Here is a 22653-nt window from a genome sequence, read left to right as displayed (position 1 = left end):
CTTCCTCGCCAAACATTTCCCCCCCCCCACCCAGATCAGTGTTCCCGAAATACCAGGTCATCCTTTTGAGGATTCTGGCCAATAATAGGACTTGGATCTCTCTGTGTCGGGCAGGGGGAAGGGGAGCTGAATGGTCCTGCTCACTCATCAGCTCAATAAGAATCACCTGCTGGCTTGGGGCAGCAGAGACAGAGGGAAAAACTGAGCCGGTTACTCAAGGCTCCAGTCCTTTCCACACATACTGGCTACCTTCCTTTTCCCCACAAAACCCTTCTTTCCAGCAGGACCAAGTCTCCTGTGTTCTAGACAATGTCATGCTGATTGGTGTCTCCTTTATTCAGAAAACTGTACCCCCCCACCCCGAGAATGACCAGCAGCCTCCCCTCCTCCACGGCCCTACAGCATTCAAAGCCCCAGCTGAGCTGCCCTGGGGCTGAGAAACCAGCTGCCGCTCCCCCAGCTCCCACTAACCGCTCCTCCCCCATGAGGGAGGTTAGCGGTGAGAGAGGGTACAATATGGGAGAAAGATAGCTTTCGGGGGCTAATCAGCGTCCCTAGAGAACCAGAACTTTTGCTCGGCTTCGACTCTTCCAAGAAAACCGCGTACTGACCCACCAAAGAGTTTCTCTCCACTTGAACCAAGCAGACTAGTCCCACCAGGACGGGGCAGCCAGCCCTCAGGAATTCTCTGGAACTTGGTTATGCCTGCCCCCGAGGCCCTGACTTTTCCTTAGAGATGGTGCCTGCAGGAACCACCAGCATACAGGCCCCCTTGGTCTCCCCGGCCACTGCACCCCTTCGTGAGGACCGAGGCAGCCCCCTCCAACCCCCCCGGAGGGACACTCGGCTGAGTTGAGTTTCTTGGGCTGCCCTGGAGTCTCGGGGCGTCCTGGCCATGGACCCGGCCGCAGATCCTCCAGCCAGAGCCTACTGCTTGTACCCGCTGCACCCCGAGAGCAAGACCGACGACGCACTGGGACAGCCTGTTCCCTCACTGTAGATTCAACAACAGCAAAGGATTTGGGTCACTGGCAGTTCTCTGAGGAGCCTGGTTGGAAATCAGGAATCTTTAGCAACCACGATAAGCGCCGCAAGCAGCTTTTCCTTCTTAACCCACCCAGACTTGGAGACAGAGACAACCGCTGTCTAATGCGTGGGACGTGTGGGGCCCAGTCACTTACCTCCCTGCCAACAGTGGCCACAGCCTCCCGGCCCTGCGTCCTTCCAGAGGGGTGTGTGTCCCACAGCCCCGGTCCCGGCGTCCGCCTCCGAGGCAAGCAGAGCGTGGTAAGGACGGGGCGAGTCAAGTTCTCGCCGTGGCTCCACCATCAGCCAGCGCGGGCGTCACCTGGAGAGCTCGTGAGAGCGCAGGCAGCGCGGCCCCGACCCGCAGTTCCCGTCTCAGTGGGTCTGGACCGGCTTCTGCTCATTTGCACTGGTAACGAGCTCCCAGGATGCCATGCTGGGGAGACCCAAGTTCGAAAACGCGAGATCTAAGTCGGCGGCTATCTGCTGTGGGCTGCAGATGTGAATGATATGAGGAGGTTCTGAAACAATACCAGAAACCAGATCAACCTCTGATCACCTGAATCGGCCTCTCTGGGGCCCTGGTGTTTTAAGTTTTCTAGGTGATTTTGTTGTGTGGCCCGTGTTGTCATTCACTGCTAACTCCATCGACTCAGGATACTGGCCATCACCCGAGGGGAGGTTGGTAAGAACGCCAGGAGGAGTAAATGGGAGCCTTTCCTACAATGGGCATTGCTCCCTTTCAAAGGAAATGCTTAAAAAACAAAAACCAAAAAACAATAACAACAAAAAATATGATCTACTTCACCCAAAGAGTAACTCCGAAGAAACTATGCCACAAGGAAAGACCAAAAACCCCAAAACGATCAAGGGAGAGTGCATCCCTGGAAAGTGATTAGGTCCCTTATGTGCACCATCTTTTATTTCCATGACACTAGGTAGTACTTCCATTATCCCCATTTTGTAGATGAGGAGATCAGTGTTTCGAAAGGTGACTTCCTAGTCAGGAGTGTGATCTGATGTTTGAACTTGAACTTCAAAGCCTATGTTCCCAAATCCCTCAGCAGCCCCGGCTTCCACGGGGATGTTGAAGGAGATCACGGTTTACCATACCTCCTCCAATTCCATCCACCGCAACCTTCTACAGACCTTCCAGCTGGCTGAAGGCCTCCTGCAGTCCCAGACCAGGATGGCAAAGGCCAATGGGCTATAACAGTGTTCTCTGAAAATGTAGCAGACTAACAGCAAGTGGAAGGGGATTGGGTCCAGCACACCTATAAGTGGGACTCAGGTTGGGTCTTTCTTAAAGCTCTTCCAAAGCGACTCACAAAAAAACACACAGAATTTCCAAATTTAGAAATTAAGTTGACCGCCCCTCCCCACAGAGTGACTGTGAGCAGGAACCAAGGTAGCGAATGGAAAATACATTCTATAGGGCAAGATGCACAATAAATTACAACTTCAGGAATCCAAGAATAGACGTAGTCATCACAAAGAGTTCAGTTTCTCATCACAGACCCTCCCATTGCTCTGTCTTCTCGAACACGGTGAAATGTTTTTCTGCAGATTCCCAAGTTGTCCATGTGCCATCAGGGAAAGAGGAGGGGACAGAGCTGATGAGAGCCCTGATGAATGTAAGGGACAGAGAACATACAAGGGGACCCTGTGTCCCCAGTCACTCTTGCCCACACATCAGTTTGTAGCTTGGTGGTGGCCACTGGTCACGCAGATCCCAACAGCAGCAGACATACTTCCTACTGACTTTTTTAATGCTTCATGAAGTCAGACTCTATGTCAGAGCCTTAAATCCATTTTGCCCTTTCTCCTCTCCTGCCACGTCCCTTTCAACGACTATTTTCCTCCCTCTGTGAGAGCTGGAGCTGGAGAACAGAAACCTTCCCATTGCTGCCTCATTTCTGTTGCATTTCAAACCACATCCTAGTTCCCTTTATGCTCCATCATTATGATAAGCCGTCTGCCACAGAGAATCCCTTCTACCACCTCTTCCCTCTATTTGAAAGGTTTCCTAAAATCAGTCATCACCTCTTGAATATCAGTCTTCATACTGCACCAAGACCTCAAAACATCGGTTGCATTTAAAAGGCCATCTCAGTGAATGGAGATGATGATGTCCTGATTTCTGTGTAACTAATCATACTTGTGATCCTTTTGAACAGGAAGGATTCAGTTATGGGGACATCCTATCGCAGTAGACTGGGCGGAGCCCGAGGTGGAGGTGGACGAGGACACGATGTCTTCCGTGAAAATCCTGTACGTGAGAAACCTGATGCTGTCTACCTCCGAAGAGATGATTGAGAAAGAATTCAACAATATTAAACCAGGTAGGACATAGCAGAGAAGATGAAGTTTTTGAGATGTACTTTAAAAACACTTGGGCTACAGATGACTTCCCGTGACTTTAAACAGAATAGCTTTCTTTTAGCATTCTTCTAATTGCATGTAGACTACAAAAACCATAGACCAGGCCTAGGATGAGAGAAAAAGGGACACCTGGTCCTAAAACATTTATTGACATCATAACTCTACAGTTATCTGTGTGATTACTTAATTAACACACAACTTCCTTCACTAAACTCTAAATCCCATGAGGGTTCTTTGGCTTCTGTCATCTCCTCAGCCCCAGTCTCTGGGCCCGGGTCATAATAGATGCTCAATAAATATTTACTGTGTTGAGGAATGTATAGACAGAACTATATCGAAGTCAGGGTTTCTCAGCCTCAGTGCTCTTAATATTTTAGGCCAGATAATCCTTGGTCGTGGGGGTTCTGTCCTGGGCATTATAGGAATTTTAACTCTATCCCATACCTCAACCCTTTAAATGCCAGTAACAACCCCCAAGATGTGATAGCCAAAAATGTCTCCAGACATTTACTCTGGAGGGCAAATTTACCCCCATTTGAGAACCACTGGTTGAATGGAGTATGATTGTTACTTCAGCTACGTAAATAGGAAGATGAGAATTAATTCCAGGAAACTCATTTGGGTGAGGAGGAAGGGAAAGGAAAAGAGGGAGATGGAGGGGGATAATTATTGCTGCTCATCTTGTCAGTACTTTTTTTTTTTAAAAGATTTTATTTATTTATTTGACACAGAGAAATCACAAGTGATGGAGAGGCAGGCAGAGAGAGAGAGAGAGGGAAGCAGGCTCCCTGCTGAGCAGAGAGCCCGATGCGGGGCTCGATCCCAGGACCCTGAGATCATAACCTGAGCCGAAGGCAGCGGCTTAACCCACTGAGCCACCCAGGCTCCCCCACCTTGTCAGTACTTTGCAGTATCAGTTTTATACCATGAGATTCAGATCTCGTTGCTTTTTTCTCCTGTAGGAACTACCACACTGAGACAGGTCAAGCAAACAATGTTCAAAATGAGCATTTTCCAAAGCCAGTTCTTCAGAACATTACTTCTGTGGACACTTAGTAGATGCTACTGATAAAAGGGGTCCATGGTCAAATAAATCCATAAACACATGATTCAGGACAATTAAGCAGATTCTTGTCTCATTGCAGAACTTGTCAGAGTCCTTAACCTTCTAATGTGTTTTGAAAGTCTCCAAAGGGAAATGTAGGATGGCTCCTTTACCAAATTTTTGGACCATGGGTCTCTTTTTGGCCAACCATCTTGTGGAATTAACATGTTTGGGAACACACTCTGGCCTAAGTTTATCACTACGATAAAATTTTTCCACTTTCATGGCACAAGTCATCCTAGGATGTAGGTTACTGCGGCACTTCCATTATTGTAAAGGTGGGAAAACCAGAAAACAGAGCAGTTACATTGCTTGCTCAGGGCCATACAACTATTAAGTGACAAATCCCAGATTTGAATCCAGGTCTGGCTAAGACCACGTTCTTAGCCGCTCGGGATCTCCCTGCCCCAACCTCATTCCCCTCACTCATTCGTTCATTCAACTATCATCACTTTAGTAGCTCCTATGTGTCAGGCACTGTGGGAGGAGTGAACAGGTGTAATGTATGTGTGGAATAAGTTTAAGATGTTCCAGAAGAGTGGACACACAGCACCCCCGCCAGTGACTTAGCCAGTGAAGAGTCCAACTCTTGAATTTGGCTCAGGTCATGATCTCAGGGATGTGAGATTGAGCCACGTATCAGGCTCCATGCTCAACAAGGAGCCTGTTTGAGATTCTCTTTCACCTTCTCCCTCTGCGCCTCCCACCCCCACCCCACCCAGCCAAATGATACTCCAGAAGAATAACAGCCATGACAGCCTACCTTTGGGGCACATATAAGATTCATGTTTAAGAGTAGTGACTTGTGAGCTAAAAAAACATTAGAGGAATATACAGGGTAAAGCTTCATGACATTGGGTTTGGCAACAAATTCCCTGACCATATTAAAAGTCCAGGCAACAAAGAAAAAATAGAGTAATTGAACTACATCCAAATTAAAAACTGCATCAGAAGACACTCTCAACACTGACAAAGCAACTCACCGAATGGGAGAAAACATCTGCAAACAATACATCTACCAAAAATTAAATAAAAACTCCAATGTATATTTGCGCAATGAACAATGTTGCGCAATTGCTGTAGACACAAGGTCAACACTCACATTAAAAGATGCTCAACGTCACTCGCTATTCACCTGGGAAATGCAACACCAACACCAACACATTGTCCCCTGGCTAAGATAACAATCGCAGTAGTAGTAGCGCTCATCAAAGATGATGGCACAGATGCTGGGAGAAGTTGGAGCAGAAAGAACCACGTGCCCTGTACACGGAAATACAAAACAATGCCATCACTGGGGGAAACGACACCCGGGGTCCTGAAGAATAGATAATCACGGTGGCTGCCCAGCGACAGGGGAGAAAGGACTCAGAAATGATTATTTAATAGATCCAGGGTTTTGGTTTTGGTTCACGACGAGGTTCTAGAAACGCATGGTGATGACAGTTGCAAAATATATATCTCCCTTTTATCTAATTAAAACACTGCCATTTTGCTTTGTTCTGTTTTTGCTTTTTGGAAGAGGCTGGAATGAGAAATGACTCAAAGACTGCTTCCTGTTCTAGTCCCCTGGTCACCAGTTTATCCCATTAAAGGGAGAGATGAGCTCGTGCCATCCTAGTTACAGTGAAAATAATAAATGCAGGCTCTCTCTCCCTCTCTCCTCCTCTCCCCCTCTGGTGGCACAACTCAGGGCTCTGTAGTGACGTGTGGCTGCTTCTTGGCACTCCACAAAAGAATATAAACTATGGAGGGTAGAGGACTAGCAGACACCTGCTGTATTAGGAAGAAAAAGTCAGAGCTGACTAGTTTATTTTCCAGTGGAAAGGGTGTGTTTATACTTACCTAGGAAAATTTCCAGAGAGAATAGGAAAATAACCCCTTAAAAACCATATTGAAAGTTTGGATCCCTCAAAGGAGCCTAAATATTCATGGCAAATATTTGACCCTATTATTTTAACCCTGATTAACCTAAAAATACTCTACTGACATTCAGAGAAATAACTGACGATCAGAACAGAAACTGGGGCTGAAAACCTCAGTTTTTCCTCTGTGTAGCCTAAGGCTATCTGCTGAAATTCCAATTATAGTCATTCTACAAAATCTGATTTCCCTAAAACAGTTACACATCCGAATCACCAAGAGAGCATAAAATAGATTGCGGGCTCTTCCCCCAGGGGTTTCTGAATCAGTGGGTCCAGGGTGGGGGTCGGGGAGGCCCGGCATTGGCATTTCTCCTGAGTTCCGGCGGGGGAGCTAAGACTGCTGCTCAGAGGATGCACTCTGAGTACCATGGCCTTCGGATAGCGGCGTGTTTCTCATCGGGTAATTGATGCATTTCTGACAAGTGGATCATGAATCAAGTAATATTTTTCCAGTTTCCTACATTATGACTTTGGAGTCTTTTACATCATTGCTGATGATGACCACTGATATTTTATGGCTTCTGCTCTCTACCAAGTGATGGTCCATCAGTAAGCAAACTCCTGCAGTCTGAAGAGGGGCCATACCATCATAGGCCACGTGGTGAACACTATTGTAGGGAAAACCATGCTCCCTTTCTAACTTGTTTCATGAGGCTAGATCTTCATTATTAAGATTTCCAAAGTCAGGTGCAGCTGAACAGCCTAGCTTAAAAATCCAAGCTAGGTTCGTTACCTGCAAGCAGAGCTGGGGGACATTTAGATCCATAACCATCCGAAATGCCACATAACAAATGTAAGTACTGGAAGTTGGAGTGGGAATTGACTGGTAATAGTTGCTCTTCCCATGTATTATTTGTAGAGCAGCCTCTGCACACATGGTACTAGGTAGGACTTGGTGATGACAATACCAGGACACCCCTGAACCAGATCCTGTGCTCGGGGGCTAATGGTCCAGAGGAGCCTAGATGAAGGACAGCACTGAAGAATGAATGGAGCCAAGACTGGAAAAATAGAGACCCTCATTGGCCTCCCCTTTCACTTCTCAATGACCAGGACAAGCCATGGGGTTAGGTCATGGTAGTTACCCTACCCAATCCTGAAGGACTAAAGAGACTGTGCTGGAAGGTCGGTTAATTCCATGTCTCCTGCTTCATGGTCTCAAAAACCATCATGTACCTCCTCAGCCTTGCCAGACAGTCATGCCCTGGACAATGACTGCCATAAGAAGTCAAGGGTTGAACGCTGAGGGACGAGAGGATTACTCCAGGTTTTTTAATGAGCCCTGCATCACAGCCCTGCCATCATTCCAAAAGACAACTTACAGCCATCCAACCATTGTGGGAGAGTAAAAAGTCAAATTGCCTTTGTTATCTTGAATCTAAGAGGATAGACAACTGAACCTTGATAAGAGAGGACAAAGGAAAACCCTTATCTGCTCTTCTTGTCCTTCCTAGGGAAGGGTCCCATCCTAGGTTCTGTGTGGTGATTAGGATAAGAGAATGAACCCAGTCTCTCTAGACATCCCCAAGTCAGAGTCACTAAAAGAGGACAATTGGCATGCTAAACTGTTAAGAGCTAACAAGTTACACAAGTGTCCATTTCACCTTCACTCCAAGAAGAATAACTTACTCTTAAGACTGTGTAATCAACAATATTCTCTAGCAACATTTTAATAATAAAATGTAAGTTTCAACTGTTTTTGTAAAACTTTTTTTTTATATATGTTACCATCAACATATGCAGCAGTTCCTCTATATAAAAATAGATTAGGTTGATTTGTTATTTTTTTTATTACACAAATAATAAGCATTGTAAATGTTTGCAAAATACCAAGGCATATAAATTAAAATATGAAGCTTCCCTTTATTCTCTCCAAATTCTCTCCCCATTCCTGAAGTAATCTCTATTTTAACAGTTTGGTCTCTGTCTTTCCATTTCTCTTTCTGTGTGTATATCCTTATTTATGTGTGCACATACGTGAGTTGGGATTTTAAAAACATAAATGTTTGAGTATTATACTTACTATTTTACAAACTTTTAAAATTTAACAATAGGTCTTAAATCTTTCCATGTAAGTATACATAGGTCTATTTGTTCTTTTTTTTTTTTTTGAAGATTTTATTTATTTATTTGACAGGCAGAGATCACAAGTAGGCAGAGAGGCAGGCAGAGATAGAGAAGAGGAAACAGGCTCCCCACTGAGCAGAGAGCCCGATGCGGGGCTCGATCCCAGGACCCTGAGATCATGACATGAGCCGAAGGCAGAGGCTTTAACCCACTGAGCCACCCAGGTGCCCCCTATTTGTTCTCTTTAAATACTCATATTATTTGATATGAATATATTGTGTATAATCAATCTCATGAGAATAGACTTTGAGTGGTTTTATTTTTGCTATTTTAATAGCGGTAAACTTAGTCTTTATGCTCATCCTTTTGCTTCTCTAGCACTCCAGGAGTGCTTCTATAAAAGACATTTCTCAAGGTAGAGTTAGTGGATATCTACATTGTTTCCAACATTTAAATATTATGAACAGCATTTCAAGGAACTGTCTTGGTTAATCTAAGTTAAAAATACTTACATTAAGGCCAAATAAATTTTTTAAAAAGCTTAAAGTAAATCATCACTAAAGTCTTTCCTAATTCTAAAGTTTTATTCCATAAATCAAAAGATGAAACATTTTTCTGGGGAAAAGCCATAAAATTTTAAAAGGTAATCACCTAAGTAGAGATTTATAGGATGTCCAATAGTTAACTTCAAATCAATTCAGTGAATATTTCACTGAGTGTAAGTTACTATCTTTTACATAAAATGCCAGAAGATAGTGCTTCTATCCTTAAGGATCTTATAACCTAGGAAGTGGGAAACACTAATTGATAACAATAAGGCAAAATATAGGGCATGTTAAAAAATATACAAATAAACTTCTGTTGGATGTATAGAATTATAAACCTGGACCTAGTGAATATTCTTACTAAGATCTTAACTAAGTAATGAGTCTCCCAGAAAAAAAAATCAAATCATTCTCAGGGCTCTCTCAGTTTTTGCTAATGGGGCTACTTTGTTTCTAGGTGCTGTGGAGAGGGTAAAGAAGATTCGAGACTATGCTTTTGTGCACTTCAGTAATCGAGAAGATGCAGTAGAGGCTATGAAGGCTTTAAATGGGAAGGTAAGGTAGAACAACATGTACACACACACACACATACACACACACACACACACACACACACAGGTTTCACACAAGTGTGTTGTATAAATTTTATTCAGAAGAACAATCCCGCAAGTCTGTGTCCCTTAGGCTTTCTCCACTTCTGACAAGACTGCACGGGTCCATTGAAGATGAACATAAGAGAAGTGACAGAAACACAGTGCAGATGTGGCTCATGTGTCTGGCTCTATCTCTAATTTGGGGTGATTTGAACAAGTCCTTGGCTCCAATTTCCCTACAAAGTGGGTGATTGGAGTACATTATTTCAGGGCATTTTTCTCAGGCCCAGTTTTCTCTCATTACTTCAAGAGATTATCACCTCATTACTGTAGTATTTTGGAGGTTGAAGACCAGAAAACAGGCCAATTCTGTTGTCATTCTGCCCTCAGAGTTTGCCTTTCCTACTCTGGAGGGCTCTGGGTCTCTTCCCCTTGCCAAGAGTGGGGTGAGGGGAAAATTAGCTTCTAAAATCCTTTCTCCTGACTTGTACATGGAAACCAAGATCATATTTACTTATTATTGATGCAATAAACATTAAAACCTTTCTATAGACAACTTACTTTGCTAAACAATGTCTGGGACAAAAAAAAAAGATACTTGTCACCAAGGTAAAAGTTTACAGAGGACTAGAATGGGTACACAAACATCTTTCATGGTTCAGCCAAACAAGTTCAGGTGCATGACATTTCTAGATAGAGAGGTGAGAAAGTCTGAAGGAATCAGTAATTCTTCATAGAGATGAGAAGATGGTATCCATGAGAAGTGATAAAAATTGGACAGAATTCCCAAAGGAAAGAACTGCAGAAATGGAGAGGCAGTCTCAGAGACATAGAATTTGGAAAGAGCAGGAAATGAATGAGGAACAGTGAAAATAGACCGATTCAGTTAGAACATCACGCACATAGGGCCTTGTCGCCCATCTGGCTTTGCACAGTTAGTCTTAACGGCAGACGGATGGTGAAAGGACTAAGGACAGAAGGGTGAGTGTGGGGGAGGGAACTGAAGAGAGATGGAACTGAAGCTCAGGCTGCCATCAGAATCAAGGCAACAGGGGGCAGGAAACGTAATGGGAAGCCTCACGGAGAGAGGGCTGTGCAGAGCAGTTCTCCTTGGAGAAGCAGGGATCTTTGGCCAAAGGACACAGCCAGGGGCTAAGGGAGCACCTCTGGAGCAGGTCCCTTAGTCACAAGTGGCTGGGTTTAGGGAACCTCCATATGTTTGGAGGGGAAAAAAAAAAAACCTGCCTCCAAAATACAAAAACTGTAAAGCAAAAATTGAATGCAAATTTAAATACATGTCCTTGAAGCAAAATATGCTTTAGTCTTCATTGGTGATTGCATTTAGTATCATAAAATTGTTACTACCTTGAAAACAATCTGTAGGTTCATTTCTCAATTTGAAAACATTCCTGAGGATACATGACAATTGCTGAGAAGGGATTGTCAGTCATAAATTATGTGCTAAATAATTACATTGAAATAATCACAATGGAAAAATATTCAAATTGTTCCCAGTTTTTAGTTAGATATTTTTATAGCAATGTGTACATATATATCAAGGTTAAATATATATTCAAAATTTTAAACAATGTACCAAATATTATAATTATATCTAACTATAATGTTGCATGGGAAAATGAAAAGTAAGTTTGCCTAGGAACTATGTAAGGCTTGAGTATACATATGCATATTAATAGTTGACCTATCAGACAGGGTGAGACTCAAAAGCTTTTTGTGTATTGGAGTAATGATCACATACAATTTAGGGAAATGAATGTACTAAGAGTTGTAATTTTGTGGAGTAGGAAGAGAGGTATCATTGGAACTTTTTGAAAAACTGTTATAGTCACGCAAATAGGAAGAAATAGGGCTTGACCAAGGGCAGGAATACAAAGTAGGAGAAAGCGCCACACAGGGCTATGGGGGATGAATTCAAAACACCCAGGAAATGACTGGATGTTGGAGTGAGCAAGAGTCATTGCTTTTCAATATGGGAGACCATGATGATGTGGTCAGGGAAGCCAGGAAAGGAAAGTTAGAGAAAAAGGTGATGAACTAAGCTTTGCATTTGATTGTTCATTTGTTCTGGAAATAACTTGTGGATGTCTGTGATGTGCAAGGAATTTTGCTGGGCTTGGGAATACACTGATTAATAAGATGTCGTCCTATCTCTTGAAACATCTAGACCAAATAACTAAAATACAATACTGAGTTTAAAACACTATTACAGGGACAGATAAATGCAGTACAAAATCTATTACAACACTAAATCTGGCTTTGCAGTAAAGAACCATTCCATTAAAAATGTCTCTTGATATGGAAGGACCTAGAAGCAGAGGTCTATTTGGGTGTCTCACCTTCCTCCAGACAGGACTGAAGATAAAAATTATTTTTAATTTTTTAATTTTTTTATTAACATACAATGTATTATAGCCCCGGGGTGTAGGTCTGTGAGTTGCCAGGTTTACACACTTCACAGCACTCACCATAGCACATACCCTCCCCACTGTCCATAACCCCACCACCCTCTCCCTACCCCCCTCCCCACGGCAACCCTCAGTTTGTTTTGTGACATTAAGAGTCTCTTATGGTTTGTCTCCCTCCTGATCCCATCTTGTTTCATTTATTCTTTTCCTACCCCCCAAACCCCCCATGTTGCATCTCCACTTCCTCATATCAGAGAAATCATATGATAGTTATCTTTCTCCGACTGACTTATTTTGCTAAGTATAATACACTCTAGTTCCATCCACGTCATCGCAAATGGCAAGATTTCATTTCTTTTGATGGCTGCATAGTATTCCATTGTATATATATCCCACATGAAGATAAAAATTCTTATATGTAATACCACTCTGTTCCTTTGGACACTCAGATCTGTTTCTTCTAATAACATTGACACCAGTGTGAGATAGTTGAATTTCATCAGGATTCTCTCTCTCAGTGTATTCCAGCTAATATGTTAAATACTGGCTCCTGCTCCTAGAAAATCAGGCCGATATATGAAACTAGGAACAAGTGACAACCGGGAAGTACAACTTTGGCCAGCAAACCTCAATGGTCTCAGAACCACTGAGCACTCACAAAATGGTGAGCAGCCATGACAGGGAATTCTGGAGGGAATGTTTCATATTACTTGCTTTCTTTATAAAAATAGAGGCTTATACTAATCTTACATGGAAGAAGCTACAAGTGCTTCCTCACAACACCTTGTCCCATCAATAAGAACTACCTCAATCCTTCAAGCATTTGTTGAGAGACATCTTTGAGTCTTATGTACGCAAGCCATATGGGAAAGTGAGTCATGCATGTAGCTCTCCCTGCAGCTCTTCTGGCCAATATCTGGATCTGTTTGCAAACTGTCCAAAACTTGCATTAGGAAAACAAACAAACAAACAGAACCTGTCCAATAATCCTTGAGGACAAGTTTTAAGAAGTGTGTGACCTGAGAAATCTCAGTACTGCCCCTGCCATCCCAGCCAGTTCCCACCTCTTTTAAGCCTCTCTTCTCTTCCAGTGAAACGTACCTTTCACTGGCTGCTCTAAGGAGTAAACCGTCTAGCTGGCAGGTAGTCCAAAAGATTTGACAAGGCCATCCCTGCCACAGTGTTAACAATCATCAAGATTTCCTTCCTGGTTTCCTACCAACTTCCCTGTGCTGTGCTAAGTAGTAGACATTATATTCCACCCATTATTAACCTAAAATTTCTTAGAATTATATAATATGTAACTTAAAACATATATCATGTAAAACTTTCACTTAATTCTCTGTCACAGGGACTGTATCACATAATTTACAACCTGAATGTCAGGGGTCGGTGCCCAGTTTGTTCCCATCAACCAACTGAGCCACCCAGGCGTCCCACCAGTTTGTTCCCATCAAACCTGTCACATATTATATGCAATTTTCCAACAAAACCACTCAGGAAAACTCAACTGGCACATGAACGTGAACCCATGAAGAGACAAGATATGTATAAGTGAGACCGTGACCAGACTGTCAGATTGACTAACACCCAAGAGACCAGGGCTCAGGTACACTTGACTGTCTTCATATCTTCTCATGTTGATTCTTCTTTGCTCTCTACTACAGGTGCTAGATGGTTCCCCCATTGAAGTGACGCTAGCCAAACCAGTGGATAAAGACAGTTATGTTAGGTACACCCGAGGCACGGGTGGAAGAGGCACCATGCTGCAAGGAGAGTACACCTACTCTCTGGGCCATGTTTATGATCCCACCACAACCTACCTTGGAGCTCCTGTCTTCTATGCTCCTCAGGCCTATGCAGCAATCCCCGGCCTTCATTTCCCAGCCACCAAAGGACACCTTGGCAACAGGGCCATTATCCGAGCCCCTTCTGTTAGAGGTAATGCTCATCAACTCTTGCTCTAGAATAACTCTACAATTTCAAATGATTTGTATTGCCACAGCCTTAGACAAATGGGATGGACCCACTGGGAGAAAAGGACTGGGAAATAAATCATTTATGAAAAATCAAGAATTATTATATCAGTAGTTGTCCTTCCATAAAAATCTTTTTTCACATTACAACTGGTTATTGAAAAAACGTGGTCAGAACATAGCACAAATGGGTCTAATGCATACAGTTGATCGTTGTCTGGGCCCATAAAATTTGTTCAGACTAAGTAGTTAGCTTCCCCCATATCACTGGACCACTATACTGCAGTCATATGGGACTCATTAGAAAACCCAAGTGAAAGCAGGATGGTCCAATGGAAACCAATTATCTCAAATAGCAAAAAACAGGTCAAGGCACATGTATATTTGAGGGTAACTCAGTGGCATCAAATTCATACATAATCACAAAATATCATACGTATTCTAACAGATATATGAGATACTTTCAGCTGACCTCGCCCCAGAAATACATGCTATGCCTTCTAAAAGGCCACACTGTCGAGGAAATCAACATATTTCTCCAGGATATGGGGAACTAAATAGTAAAGTCCAAATAGAAGAAAGACTAACTACCAAACAATAAATCTTTCCTATGTAATCCTACAGAAATTCCAAGTGTTCACCCAGTTCTCTGGGCTCAGTTCAAACAATACAGATGTTAAGGAAAGCATTTTTATTTTGGATAAACTACCCTGTCTCTGCCTAATGGGATCCTTCTGAATGGTTTTGCTAGGATAGAGTTAATGCCAAAAGAATGCCAGTTCTATCTTCCAAATAGGACACCACTCTGGGCAATTTGGCAATGAATTGTATTTAACTCTATCCTTGGGTTTTACTTAGAAGCAAAGGGGCATATCCAGATTATTGTGAAAACAATTATCTTACTGTGTTTTGCTATTTTTCAGGAAAACTGAATTGACCATCCTAGAAGCTCTAGTCTTCAACAGCCTTAAAATTTCCATAATCATAATAAAATCACTCCACCCAAAATTATAATCATCAGGTTTTCCTCCAGGATATTTATCTATGTGATGACAAATTATGTCATTGAAGTATTGTGCATTTATAATCTGAAATCATATTGTTAAATAATCCATACATTAAATATAAATTGTCAACCAGTTGTAATGTAGGAAAAAAACCAATTTTCACTCTAAGGGGAAAAACACCTTATAACAAGAAAGGAATCAAAGAATGGCATTCATGGATGAAGGGTAATCAATTTAATTTTTTTATCACTTTACACCACCAATAGGAAATCAAAGTAGTAACATAGCAAACAAATAATCAAAAGGAATCTATTAATGAAACTCAGTGGAAATAAAAGCCTCAAATTGTCCGAACATAAAACAGAAAATTGTGAACCAATAAACATGGTTTCTAAACGGTCAATGTTTCCCAACCGATCATTGGGGTTGGGATTATTGGGGAAGCTAGAATTCATTTCTGATCTACTGATCAATGATAAAAAATGCAAGACTTATTTTAATACCTGTGGTCATACCATGCTGGGATGTTTAAATACCTTCCCAACATTTATTAGTCTATAGAGGAATGTCAACAAAAGATCAACCGAAGATATAAATTACAATTTTTTTCTCTGTGCCAAAGTTTTAAAGTTGCTCATGCATTTATCAGTAGCTTTGACAATATGGCTTTCTTCCACAGATTTAAAAAACAAAAACAAAAGCAAAACAAAGACACTTACTATGAACTCTATGTTGAGTTTCATTATATTAGAATCCTAGAGTTTTCTATGCATCTTGAGGGCAATGATCAATGTGACTTGGGCTAACTTTTCCATTACAGTAAGATTCAGGGTGATCTTCTGGTGGTTTGATTCAGTTTAATGCCTTCTTACATTCCTAGAAATTTACATGAATGTACCTGTAGGGGCCGCGGGAGTGAGAGGACTGGCCGGCCGGGGCTATTTGGCCTATACAGGCCTGGGTCGTGGATACCAGGTCAAGGGAGACAAGAGAGAAGACAAACTCTATGACATGTTACCTGGAATGGAGCTCACCCCAATGAATCCTGTCACTTTAAAACCCCAAGGAATTAAACTTGCTCCCCAGGTAGGTAATGTTATTCCAGAGATAAATTTCCTTCTGTTGAGCCAAAGCCCATCCACATTTGCCTTTCATCAAATGATCTGATTTGATCCCTCCTTGGGTTATTGTTTGGTTGGGTTGGGTTAAAGAGGTTAAGTGGCCAATCAGCATAACATACAGTGAGAGAATGCTGCCCCTTGAGGGCCACCATAAAAAGCCATCATAGGCTTTCTTCTATTTCCTAAATAATCTGAACAAAATGGAATGTGAGGATTCTGAGAGCTATTAAGAATTATCAACTGATATCTTACATGAAAATAACATGAAGCAAAGACCCTATTTCAAAATTAACACCTGCTCTGAAGGAGTTGGCTAATGGGGAGTATTCATGACAGGAAATGAATAGGACACTTAGGACATCTTCTATGGGAAACACTGTGTGAGAGAAAACACCATACCACCCCTGGTGATGTCATGACTTGTATTAACGATAAGATGCCATCGGTCATATCCCATTAGGTCTCCCACAAGGATTTTGCTTGGGGAGGGACATGATGGTGACTTTGTAATGCTTTCATTCCACAGCTCCAAGTTTCCATGTTTCCACATGAGGCTGTGGTTTTTATTATTGGAAAATTGGAAGTTATAAAAGCTGTTCCAGGGTGGAAAGTGAATAACAGGGTTAAAAATAAAACAAAACAGGATCTGTGTGAACCCTAAGCCTGTTGCCTGGGGCTGTGCAGTCCATGCCAGGCTCTCTGTAGAGACACTGGCTGAGGAACCCATGCCAGTTGTTCAGAGATACAGTTAGGGGATCCCAAAGGAAAAATCCTTACTCCAGCCCCAAAGGGGTAAGCCCCAAATGCATGGAAGTAGCCTTCTGATTGTGATCAAGCAGAAAGCATGGTTTTGTAAAGCCTCATCCTGAGTATTATTTTTGTAGGATAAATAGGGATCTTGTACATACAGATTAGTTCATCTAAGGTTTCTAAACTCTATTGACTGTCATGGTGAAGCATTGCCCAGAAAACATGAAGGCTTGTCATCCAGTCGATCTTGGGATAAAATATAAAATAAGGAAACTCATTAAGGAACTAGAATACTTAGAAACCATTTAAGAAAATAAAAAATAATCATCATTATCAATTCCATGTAATACTTCTAAGAGCCTCCAGAGAGTGAAGAAAGATCTCAGCTTCTTATATTAAACCCAGGTGAGAAACTGGTCATGGTCTGTGAAAAACCCACAGAAAATATCATGCTCAATGGGGAACAACTGAGAGCTTTTCTACCAAGGTCAGGAACACAGCAAGAATGTCCATTATCACCACTGCTATTCAACATAGTACTAGAAGTCCTAGCCTCAGCAATCAGACAACAAAAAGAAATTAAAGGCATCTGAATCAGCAAAGAAGAAGTCAAACTATCACTCTTCGCAGATGATATGATACTATATGTGGAAAACCCAAAAGACTCCACTCCAAATCTGCTAGAACTTGTACAGGAATTCAGTAAAATGTCAGGATATAAAATCAATGCACAGAAATCAGTTGCATTTCTATACACCAACAACAAGACAGAAGAAAGAGAAATTAAGGAGTCAATCCCATTTACAATTGCATCCAAAACCATAAGATACCTAGGAATAAACTTAACCAAAGAGGCAAAGAAGCTGTACTCAGAAAACTATAAAGCACTCATGAAAGAAACTGAGGAAGATACAAAGAAATGGAAAAACATTCCATCCTCATGGATTGGAAGAACAAATGTTGTGAAAATGTCTGTGCTACCTAAAGCAATCTACATGTTTAATATAATCCCTATCAAAACACCATCGATTTTTTTCAAAGAAATGGAATAAATAATCCTAAAATTTATATGAAACCAAAAAAGACCTCGAATAGCCAGAGGAATGTTGAAAAAGAAAGCCAAAGTTGGTGGCATCACAATTCCAGACTTCAAGCTCTATTACAAAGCTGTCATCATCAAGACAGTATGGTACTGGCACAAAAACAGACACATAGATCAATGGAACAGAATAGAGAGCCCAGGGGCGCCTGGGTGGCTCAGTGGGTTAAAGCCTCTGCCTTTGGCTCAGGTCATGATCCCAGGGTCCTGGGATAGAGCCCCGCATTGGGTTCTCTGCTCAGCAGGGAGCCTGCTTCCCCCTCCCTCTCTCTCTGCCTGCCTCTCTGCCTACTTGTGATCTCTGTCTGTCAAATAAATAAATAAAATCTTTAAAAAAAAAAAAAAAGAATAGAGAGCCCGGAAATGGACCCTCAACAATATGGTCAACTAATTTTCGACAAAGCAGGAAAGAATGTCCAATGGAAAAAGGACAGCCTCTTAAACAAATGGTGTTGGGAAAATTGGACAGCCACATGCAGAAGAATGAAACTGGACCATTTCCTTACACCACACACAAAAATAGGCTCAAAATGGATGAAAGATCTCAATGTGAGAAAGGAATACATCAAAATCCTTGAGGAGAACACAGGCAGCAACCTCTTCGACCTAAGCAGCAGCAACTTCTTCCTAGAAACATCGCCAAAGGCAAGGGAAGCAAGAGCAAAAATGAACTATTGGGACTTGACTGAGATCAAAAGTTTTTGTACCGCAAAGGAAACAGTCAACAAAACCAAAAGACAACTGACAGAATGGAAGAAGATATTTGTGAACAATCTATCAGTTAAAGAGCTAGTATCCAAAATCTATAAAGAACTTATCAAACTCAATGCCAAAATAACAAATAATCCAATCAAGAAATGAGCAGAGGACATGAACATACCATTTCTGCAAAGAAGACATCCAGATGGCCAACAGACACACGAGAAAGTGAGCCACATCACACAGCATCAGGGAAATGCAAATCAAAACCACAATGAGATACCACCTCACACCAGTCAGAATGGCTAAAATTAACAAGTCAGGAAACGACAGATGTTGGCGAGGATGCGGAGAAAGTGGAATCCTACTACAATGTTTGTGGGAATGCAAGCTGGTGCAACCACTCTGGAAAACAGCATGGAGGTTCCTCAAAGAGTTGAAAATAGAGCTACCCTATGACCCAGCAATTGTACTACTGGGTATTTACCCTGAAGATACAAATGTAGTGATCTGAAGGTGCACATGCATCCCAATATTTATAGCAGCAATGTTCACAATAGCCAAACTATGGAAAGAACCTAGATGTCCATCAACAGATGAATGGATAAAGGAGAGGTGGTATATAGATATACAATGGAATACTATGCAGCCATCAAAAGAAATGAAACCTTGCCATTTGCAATGACATGGATGGAACTAGAGGGTATTATGCTGAGTGAAGTAAGTCAATCAGAGAAAGACAATCATCATATGATCTCCCTAATATGAGGAATTTGAGAGGCCACGTGGGGGGTTTGGGAGGTAGAGAAGGAGAAAATGAAACAAGATGGGATCAGGAGGGAGACAAACCATAAGAGACTCTTAATCTCACAAAACAGAGGGTTGCCAGGGGGAGGGGGTAGGGAGAGGGTGGTGGGGTTATAGACATTGGGAAGGGTATATGCTATAGTGAGTGGTGTGACGTGTGTAAGCCTGACAATTCACAGACCTATACCCCTGGGGCTAATAATATATGTTAATAAAAAATTAAAAATTAAAAAAAAAAGAAATTGGTCATGGTTTATAGGGATATGTAAGGAACACCTCTCCCAACTAACTAATGAAAGTTCTTTATTTAGTCTCTGCATCTCTACAAGGATGGCTTAGAAATTGCAGGTGATGCCACCACAAACAAACATAGATGGAGCTTTAACAACCCCATGGTGGGGTCAAGGTCATCAGACAAGAGCCAGGATACCAGGCGTGCCCAGCAGAGTCAGGAGTTAGAGTCCATACTCTCTGAGCGCGTGTTTGCATGACAGGCCCAAAGAGGCAGGCAGAATGTCTGCCAGCTAAAGCAGTCTACTGGTGCCCGGGACCCTCCGGGAACATTTTGTAGACAACAAGAGATGCTACAGAGCCAAGAGTCGTAACAAGCAAAAGTCAGTAGAGGATAAAAGAGCAATCTACAAATTTAATAAACTGGAAAATGCCCTGCGATCGCAGCTGGATTCGTGTCAGAACCAATGAGATAAGAAGTTCCATGGAGTCAGCCCGGGGCACTGTTCGGTCCCCAAGTCTTATTCTTTTCACAGTGAGGCCCTGTTTTGCAGTTTCCTGAACCTGCTGACTCATGGGAGCACTGGGGCTGGTAGGTCACTGAAAATGACTGCAGAATGAAAAAAAAAAAAATGGGTGTCTGGAGACAAGATTCAGCTTGGAGTAGTGAAAAAGGCAGAAAAAAGCATGCAGGAAGATTGTAAAACTCAGATATTTGTAAAAACAGCCAGAAGTGGTATTTTGCCAAATAAAGACATTGCCTCTGTCCACATCCATATATTAATGCTCACCAGTAACTAATAACCATTAAACTTTTTAACTCAATTTTTTATGAAAATGTGAAGTTAAAACCCTATGACAAACGACATGAAGTAAGTATATTCTTAGGTTATTTTCTCTAAAACATTATAAATAGAAGGATTGATGGTAGTCATGAGGAAATGCAGCCACAGAAGTGCTTGCAATGTCCACTGTTTTTAATGGAATAAATTCATCAAACAAATCGTAAAGTTAAACTATTGGTAAAAACGTTACAGCAAATGAACTCAACTAAAAACATATTAGAATAAATGGTGTGAAAATGATTTTTGTGAATTAATCAACATAACATTTTAAATGGAGTTCAAGTTGAGTTCATCTTAAATTTTATGAGTCATTAAACCCTGTGGCATTTTCTATTTTCTTAACATTAGCTTAAATACTGAAGATTAGAGTTTAAAAACCCTGAAAGCTCGAGAAATCATGCAAATGTGACATTTGAAAGGGAAATCACTTTTTTTTTTCATGCTCGTAGATATTAGAAGAAGTTTGTCAGAAAAACAACTGGGGACAACCAGTGTACCAGCTGCACTCGGCCATTGGACAAGATCAAAGACAACTTTTCTTATACAAAATAACCATTCCTGCCCTGGCCAGCCAGAATCCTGCAATGTGGGTAACATCTCCAAATTCCTAATCTTCAACGCTTTTTAGAATAAGAGTCTCTTGTAGATCAAGTGTATTTTATCACTACCCCAATAAGCAAAACACTTGGGTCTACTGTTCGCTTGTGTTTCATTAAACACAAACGCTGAGATGTGTAGTTGGGATGAACGTATCCAGGGGGGTCTGACATATCGGGGGCTCTGACATCTCAGAGGTTCCGAATTTCATACAATGTAGACTGCGCAGTGTAAGCAACCAGTAAAAAAGTGCAGACATAAAATGCAACAGGAATCGGAGCTAGAGTCCATTCTTTTATCTGTGTAGTATTTAGGTTGAACCATATGAAATTGCCATTTTATCCACGACCACAGCCTATGCGAGGTCACTTACATTTTGGATCAAAGGTCCTCTCTGTGGGTGAGTGTCGCCGCCTGGAGCCTGACTGGGTACACGTTTTAGGAACCGTCCTGTTTCACGTGTACCTTAGAAAAGCCATGTGGTGAGTTCCAGGTGTGCTCCAGGAATGTCCTCTTGGCCCCCCGCTGTCGTCTGCACATACACCTGTAGAGGTCTTCAATACAAAGAGAATGAAAACCACGCGGATAAAATTCCATCATCAGCTCCTCTTAGCCCACGAACAGCGACTTGGGTTTTGTCCCATCTCAGCACCTCAAAGGTAACACCTGACTCTGCCTTGCAGCCACCCCTTCACGCCTCCGAAGCTCAGTGCTTACGTGGATGAAGCAAGGACCTACGCGGCCGAGTATACCCTGCAGACGCTGGGCATTCCCACCGACGCGGCCGATGCCCCCACCGCGGCGGCCGCCGCCACCGCCTTCCCAGGTGGGGAACATGGCACCCTGCCCGGGGTGTTTGAGAAACAGCGCCCCCCACCCTGGTACCCTGAACTCTGAGAGTTGTTTTTGAACCCCACCCACAATAAATCCGGTTACACATTCTGTGGCCAAAAACACGGGGCAGATGCAGGAACCATCAAGGTAGGAGATAAGAGTGAGCGGGAAGCAGAAGAGGAGTCCAGCCAGCTGTGTGACCTTGAAAGAACCAGTCTCTGTGCCTGGATGGGTGGGGTTTTGCCTTGTTTGGTCAGAGAGTTCGGAACTACCTAGCAATAGTTGTTTTTCTGCCTGCCAGGCGTTTCCCTAAATGCTCAACGTGGTTTATTACGCCAGGAATGGTCCTGACGCTGCAAGAAGTAGGCTGTAACGTAAAGGCCGGGTGCAGCGGATGGAACCCAGGACAGGAAAGATGAAGGAATGGGGCCAAGTCAACTGGCTTTGAAGGAGTCCTGGAACTTGAATCTTTGACTCAACCTGACTTTTATGGCTTTGCTTTCTGAAAGAAATGTGTAGATCACATTTTTCTTTTATTTTTAAGATTTTATCTATTTATTTGAGAGAGAGAGAGAGAGCAAGCACAAGTGGGATGAGGGCCAGAGGGAGAAGCAGACC

At 42.3% G+C, this 22653-nt stretch overlaps 1 protein-coding gene across 3 annotated transcripts in view; it reads left to right on the top strand.

Annotated features, from left to right (window-relative positions):
• The window catches only part of A1CF (APOBEC1 complementation factor), a 79379-nt gene that overhangs the window by 50196 nt on the left and 6530 nt on the right, over nucleotides 1-22653 (top strand). For 2 of the 3 annotated variants that reach the window (XM_044239519.1, XM_044239520.1), the window contains exons 6-11: nucleotides 3204-3368; nucleotides 9508-9605; nucleotides 13737-14010; nucleotides 15933-16138; nucleotides 21054-21190; nucleotides 21885-22027. In XM_044239519.1, coding sequence (XP_044095454.1) covers nucleotides 3204-3368; nucleotides 9508-9605; nucleotides 13737-14010; nucleotides 15933-16138; nucleotides 21054-21190; nucleotides 21885-22027 — 1023 coding nt within the window. The remainder of the gene's footprint in view (nucleotides 1-3203; nucleotides 3369-9507; nucleotides 9606-13736; nucleotides 14011-15932; nucleotides 16139-21053; nucleotides 21191-21884; nucleotides 22028-22653) is intronic. The other variant, XM_044239521.1, reaches the window with a different exon arrangement.

Source organism: Neovison vison, chromosome 2 (assembly GCF_020171115.1).
Source record: "Neovison vison isolate M4711 chromosome 2, ASM_NN_V1, whole genome shotgun sequence".
NCBI lineage: Eukaryota > Metazoa > Chordata > Mammalia > Carnivora > Mustelidae > Neogale > Neogale vison.
The sequence above is the reverse complement of the archived record's forward strand: the minus strand, read 5'-3'. Positions and strand labels throughout refer to the sequence as shown.